Here is a 7,275-nt window from a genome sequence, read left to right on the forward strand (position 1 = left end):
TTCTCCTTTAGCAGGATTTGGGCAAATATATAAATCATTTCAGGTATAAAAGACTGTCAGTGCCTGACAGAGCGCAGGCTGGGCTTCTTTCCCCCCTCTTCTCCACCTCCAGTAAATCCAGCCCTGAAGACAACCCCAAGTTCTGGGCCCCCCTTGTGCAGAGGCCAAGGGAGCCCTTTCCTGCCCCCTCTCTGGTGCTGAGCTCAGGCGCCTCTCAGTGCAAGAAGGGCAGCTTCCTCTCCCTCCTCCTCCTCCTGGTCCTCCCGAAGAGAATGTGCTTGAAGGACCTGCGGAAGTCCTGGTTGAAGATGGTGTAGATGACGGGGTTGAGGGAGCTGTTGCAGTAGCCGATCCAGAAGAAGAACTTGAAGAGCGCCTCGGGGACCTCGCAGGCTTCGCGGCAGATGCCGTACAGGCTGTAGCTGAAGAAGAAGGGCGACCAGCACACCACGAAGACGCCCATCACCACCGCCAGCACGAAGGTGAAGCGCTTCTCGCGCGCCTGGCTGGCCGCCGCCTTGGCGCCCACGCTGCCCGCCCGCTGCCGCCGTCGGTGCGACGAGAAGAAGTCCAGCGAGCGGCTGCTGGAGCGCGACAGGCGCCCGCTCGACGCCGCCTTGCACGACGCCGACGCCAAGGGCCGCTTGGCCCGCGCCGCCTCCCGGCTCCGCAGCCGCCGCCGTCGGCTCTCCAGGGTGCTGCTCTCGTCCAGCTCCACGTCCTGCAGCTCCGCCGCGGCCTCCTCCTCCCAGCGCGCGCCGGGCCACGGGCCCCTCTCCCGCGGCGGAGAGCGCAGCGACATGAAGCCCCGGCCGCCGAGACGGGGCGCCCCGTTCTGGGCCTGGGGCGCGCCGTCGGGCCCGGGCCGCTTCTCGGAGAGCGTCCTGGTCCTGAGCTTGGCCACGCGGTAGATGCGCACGTAGACCAGCACCATGATAAGGCAGGGGGCGAAGAAGGAGCCGATGCAGGAGGAGAGGATGTACCAGGTCTCGTCGTTGAGCTGGCACGTGGCGGGCGCCTCGTCGGGGGGCTGCCAGTACTTGGAGACCAGCGGCGGCGAGGAGATGAGCGCCGAGAGGAGCCAGACCAGCAGGATGATGGCCTTGATGCGCCGCGGGGTCCGCTTCTGGTTGTACTCCACCGCCTGCGTGACCGACCAGTACCTGTCCAGGCTGATGGCGCACAGGTGCACGATGGAGGAGGTGCAGAAGAGGACGTCTAGCGCCAGGTAGATGTTGCACCAGGCCTTGCCGAAGTGCCAGGCGCCCATCAGCTCGTTGGCCAGCGAGAAGGGCATCACCAGGGCGGCCACCAAGATGTCGGCGCTGGCCAGCGAGACCAGGAAGAGGTTCTGCGGGGCGCGCAGGGCGCGGCTGGTCAGCACCGCGATCACCACCAGCACGTTGCCCACGATGGTGAAGACGATGAGGAAGCCCACCAGGGCGGCCAGCCCGGCCACGGCGCCCGGGGAGTAGGCGGCGGGGGGCGAGGAGAGCGGCGCCCCCAGCAGGGACCCGTTGAGGGGGGGCGCGCTGCTGTTGGGGGGAGCCTCCATGGCCCGGGCGCGGCGGGCGCGGCGGCACTAGGGAGACGCCGGCACCCCCCCATGGCTCCCCACCTGAGCCCGGACGGCGCGCGCTCCCCCCGCCGGCCCCGCCATCCCGGGGAGAAGGGGGCGCCCCCCCGGACCCCTTCCCGGTGCAGCGGCGCTTGCCTGCCTGTCTGCCTGCCTGCGCGCCCCGGCAGGCGGGGACTCCCTCGTCCTCTGCTCCTCGCGGCTCCGGGCGCCCGGCGCTCCTGGGGCGGGAGAGGCGGCGTGGCGCGGGCTGCTGGCCGGGCCCCCGGAGCCGCGCTCCTCCCGCCGGCCGGCGCCTCTCTCCCGGGCGCCCAGCGCACTGCCGGCTGCTGCGGACGGCGCCCGACGCTGCCTCGAGCATGCCCAGTAGCGGCGGTGGCGGTGGCGGCGGCCAGGCACGCTCCCTCACGTGCGCCAGACGGGAGGGGCGGCCAGGGAGCCCGACAGCGCCCGCCGCGCCCTCCCTCGCGGGGGGATCCCCGGAGCGCGCTCCTGCCCCAGCATGGACGCGCCCCCCCCCCCGTCCTGGCCCTCGCGGGGCGGGCGAGTGGGCGGGAGAAGCGCGGAAGAATGCGCGCCCGAGGGCAGCCTCGCCGTAGGGATGGCGGAGGCTCCCCGGAGGAAAGCAGGGGGCGGAGGAGACCCCGAGAGAAACCCTGCGTTCCCCCCCCCACGAGCGCCAGTCCCCAGTGGCGTAGCGTGGGTTGTCAGCACCCGGGGCAAGGCAAGTAATTTGCGCCCCCTAACCCGTGGATTTGCGCCCCTTAACCCTAACCCCCAGATGTTGCGCCCGGTGCGGCTGGGCCCCCCCTGCACCCCCCCCCACGCTACGCCACTGGCAGTCCCCCCCCCCCAAGGCTGACTTGTAAGGCCTTCGCTTCCTCATCCAGCTGACCAGGGCGGGGGGAGAAAAACGCGACCGGAGCACCGAGAAGCTGCCCAGCTGGAAACCAGAAGGGAGGCCCCGTCAGTTAGCTGCTGCCCCGCCCGGCCTGTTTCCACTGGTGCTGCGGAGAGCAACGAGGTCCCCGGGCAACCGAGCAGGGAAGTTGGCTTGGGATGTTGTGTGGCTTGGATGCTCTCCAGGCAACTTTCGAGGGTGCGCAGGTGGACCTGTTTGGAATGCTTCCTTGAGAGCAGCGCAAGGGACAGGCCTCCCAAGGGCTGGAAAGGGCTCCCCAGCTCCTTCCTTACCAAAGCTGGGGAGGCGGCAGGGTTGGTGGATGGATTTGCCGTATGTGCATCAGAGGTGAAACTAGGCTTCAAGGAAGCTGTTGATTCAGCTGGTTACAGCCTTGATGATGAAGCAATCCGGGATGCCTTGGTGCAGCCTGGATTTCCCTGGGATTTCCCTCTTTTATCCCACTTAAAAACAATAACAGCACACCAACAGTCTTCTAAGAAGAAAATAGTTTACTCGCAGTTCACTTTCAGCAGCAATCTGGAGGCAGGATTATGTTGCAGTCATAGGTACATTTTGTGTGTGTGTTTGTGTGTGAACAATGGAATCTGAGTCTGACCTCAGACTTGAGAACTAGCTGCATCTCTGTAGAGATTGCAGTGACAAGATGGACTAGAGCAGGAATAGGCAAACTCGGTCCTCCAGATGTTTTGGGACTACAATTCCCATCATCCCTGACCACTGGTCCTGTTAGCTAGGGATCATGGGAGTTGTAGTCCCAAAACATCTGGCGGGTCGAGTTTGCCTATGCCTGGAGTAAGAGAGCCAAGAGAGAAAGATGGCGGCATGACCAGCCCTTTTATATAAGTTACACCCATCTCTTCCTGGCTGCACCCAGGGGGGAGTGGCTCCCACAGGTTTGACATAAAGTTCTCCCTGTTGGATCCACATTCGGCTGAGTGCCCATTCTAGCAAACAGGAAATGTTGGACTTGACTGCTCTTTCTGGATACCCCACAAGTGAAAGGATAGCAAGTGGCAGTGGGCTGTGAGAAGGATCGGGGCAAGGGAACTGTTTTGGGCAAACAGTGCCCACCTTGGTTCTGTTCTCTAGAATTTCAGATTTGAGCAGCTGCCTTTGGATCTTTGCCCCTCCTCCCCACATCTTTGTTAACAAGCAGTGTGATCAGAATACTGCAAGTTGAATATAGATTGAACATAGATTTGGGAGCCCACTTGCGTTCCAGAACAGGTCAAAAATTCTTCATGCAAGACATGTGCCACTTTGTCAGTTTCAATTCTCCTTCCATGGAACAGCCAGTTGGAGTTCTTGCGAGGCTAGATGAGATAATGGATTTGTAATGTGGTTCTCACACTGCATAAATAACCTGCGGGAATTAATAATCAAAGCTCTAGTGAGACAGTGTTCTCCCACCACCACTTTATTTGCTTAGGGAGGTTTTGTGGGACTTTGTTGAAGAACCTGGGAAGTAAATCCCCAGAGTTCCAGAGAGCATCATGCGCTGTGCGACTGGCAGACATTCTTACAGCCTGTTTGTTCCAGTTCAGATCAAAATTCCACTGACTTCTTTAAGGTGCTTTTCGACTGAATTTCTTTCAATGCAGCACATAGCTTAATCCATTTCCTTAGGGCACTGAGTAACACAGAAAATTAATCAGGGATATGACCACCTGCTTTAAAATCCATTTTAACTCATGAGATGAATCTGGGGGCTTCATTTTGTTCTCAACTCTTAAATAAGTAAGTAAGTAAGTAAGTAAGAAGAAGAAGAAGAAGAGCTTTTGAGTCATTGAAACCCCTTTCATGTGCCGAGAGGATGTGAATTAGTAACCTGGAGACAGTAACCTGGATCCCAGCATTTGCAAATGCAGAAGGAGATGCAGTACTCACAAATGCTTACACTGAGCTGCACATAAAGAGAGGTTTTCCATTTCACATCAATGGGGGTAGCCTTGTAACATCTCCAACGCAGCATGCATCTCTCCTCAAAAATGAAGGTAACAGGAAACTTGTTCACTCTAGAGCTCCATAGAAAGTAGCACTAGCAGGTAGAGTCTACCTTTTATTCTGCTCTCTATCCGAAAAAGCAGGCTTCACCTTTGTGGAAAGCTTCACTGCACAGTAGCAGTCAGCAGAAAGCATTTCGGGAAAACTGGTTTGTGAGCAACCAGGGTCTGGTGCTCCTCCATCATGTCTTTATGAGCAAGATTCAGTTGCCTTCCCTTTCTTCAGAGGAACTTGGGGGGAGCTTTGCCCTGACAAATGTGAGGGCATTTGGAGGAGGAGGAGGAGGCCTGGAGTGCTGCCGCATTCTGTACATAGGACCAAGAGACATGGGGGGGGGTGAGGGAGTTGGGGCAGTGACCTGCAACACCCGTGTCATGTTTGTCTTCCTGAGAATGTGCAAAATTACAGCTGCAGCAAGTTCAAGTTGGTTGCCTTGCTGGAAGAGGAAGGTACAGCACCTTGAGGCCTGCCTAGCCTCACTTTGAAGCAAAATGAGGAATTTCTTGCAAGGATGGAGTGGACTGTCCTGAAACAGCAATGCAGATAGGCTGCCCCCCCCCCCCGAGGAAGAAGATTGCCCATTGCAGGAGATGAACCCCTGGAGAATCGTAACACACACAAGCAGGACTGTCAGGAGCTGCAAACACGATTCCATGCCCTCACCTCAGACACCGATTCTGGGCCAGAGGAGCAAGGACAGCAGTTGCAGACCTCAGAATACACGCAGGAGGCTGTGGAAAGTACAGTGTACAGAATGATGCCTGCCACTCTCCAGAGGAAAAAGCAACACATGGCGGTGGCAGGTGGTTCACTACTGAGCAGTGGATAGTACTGGATAGTAGTACAGTGGTACCTCGGGTTAAGAACTTAATTCATTCTGGAGGTCCATTCTTAACCTGAAACTGTTCTTAACCTGAGGTACCACTTAGCTAATGGGGCCTCCCCATTTCTGTTCTCGTCCTGAAGCAAAGTTCTTAACTCAAGGTACTATTTCTGGGTTAGCGGAGTCTGTAACCTGAAGCGTTTGTAACCTGAAGCGTCTGTAACCTGAAGCGTCTGTAACCCGAGGTACCACTGTTCCTGTCACTTACAGAACTCAGCATACCTCACAGAAAGATTGCAAGCCCTCCCCTATTAATTTTCCAGGATCCTTGCTTTGATTATCATTATTATAATTACAATGAAGTGGGTTTTTTTGACACTGCACTGATAGGGAAGTATATTGTGCTATTAGCTGTGGGGACTCTCTGTATGACGAGCTGATGCTATTAATTATAACAATCATATGGTATCCTGGCTCTCCATAGCAAATGACCAGCAAACAGATCATGATTTTCTGTAGCAAATGTAGATACCGTCTGCTATAGCTTAACACTTTGGTTTTAGCATAAATCATTTTTCATTCCTTGGATTATGGAAATGCTACATTGTAAATCAGCTCATTGTAATACACCACAGCATAAATCACATATATTTGGTGCTGCATCCTTTACAAGTCTAGACAATATATTTTTGCAACTTCAGACATTTCAAAAGATGATTGATGACAGAAATGAATAATTGAGTAGAGTGTCTCTGTTCTACAAACAATAAATAGAGCAGCATCATAAAATGTGTGGCTTAGGGGAATAAATGGCCCCAGTTTCTCCAGAGTTTGCAATTCTTACATCCATATATATTTATTCTTTTAAAAGTAAGTGTGCACCTAGACGGTCAAACTACAGGAAAAGATGTTCTAAAATGAAAACCACTTCTTCTGGGCTCCTGATAGTTGAGAAGGATTCCATTCTGAAAGACTAGCAGAAGACAGAGAGACAGCAGTTTTTAAGATAGTTGAAATAGTATTTGCCATGGAAAAAACTCTAAACCATGACATAGCATTATTCGCAGGGCTTTTGGGATGGAGATGGCTTCCCAGAGGGGTCTATGAAGAAGAAGCAAGGAAGCTCCTGGGCCATGAACAGCTAAGGTAGTAACACTTGCCAACTCTCCTAAACGTTGGCATAAATTCTCTTGTAATTTCATGGGTGAAAAAGGTTTTGTGAAGGGGTAGAATGACCTCTAAGGATGGGAGAATCTAACAGTTTCAGTTTCTCATTACACCAATCTACCAATCTTAAATTCAGTTCTCCATGTAGTTTGTGACTATATATATATATATATTCACCAGCATTTTAGTGTGCATTTCTCTCAATATACACATTTTAATGCAAATTTGCCAAATGTACACTTTTTTGTGCAAACAATTTCCCCCTAATATAATGCATTTTTGTATGTTGCTTTAACTAATAGATACATTTTGATGCACACTTTTACCCTGCTATGTGAATTTTTGTGCACATTACTTGGCTGGAGAATTGCACTTTAAAATTCAGAGAACTGTGAATTAAGTTTGCCTATTAAGTGTGAACTGAATGGAATTTCTTTCCCCTCCCTAAGTACTCCATCTCTATTTTTAATGTAAAGTTTATGCAATAGTCCTGTATGCAAGTAAGTGATATTTTCCCCAAAAAATAAATTAATTGTTATTACTATAAACACACACATATATATATATATATATATTACAATAAAGTATTGAGCCTTTTGTCAGGTACTTGATTAATTGAAATGACAGTAACAAAGTATAAGCTAATGTTAGAGAGTCATGGATGGAGAACCTGTGATCAGGGACGATGGAAGTGGGAGTCCGACAAGAGGTGGAATGCTACAGGTTCATCACACTTGCTCCCCATCAGTCTGATTTTTGGATATTTAACTAAACCGGCTG

The 7,275-nt window shown here is 53.2% G+C and overlaps 1 protein-coding gene across 1 annotated transcript; it reads right to left on the minus strand.

Annotated features, from left to right (window-relative positions):
• Positions 1-214: 214 nt before the first annotated feature.
• On the minus strand, positions 215-1,555 carry ADRA2C (adrenoceptor alpha 2C; the record flags this gene model as incomplete). Its single annotated transcript, XM_081876388.1, has 1 exon — positions 215-1,555. The coding sequence occupies one exon, from the start codon at positions 1,553-1,555 to the stop codon at positions 215-217; it is 1,341 nt and encodes a 446-aa protein (XP_081732514.1).
• Positions 1,556-7,275: the final 5,720 nt, after the last annotated feature.

This window comes from Podarcis erhardii, assembly GCF_964252035.2.
Source record: "Podarcis erhardii genome assembly, chromosome: 9".
Lineage (NCBI taxonomy): Eukaryota > Metazoa > Chordata > Lepidosauria > Squamata > Lacertidae > Podarcis > Podarcis erhardii.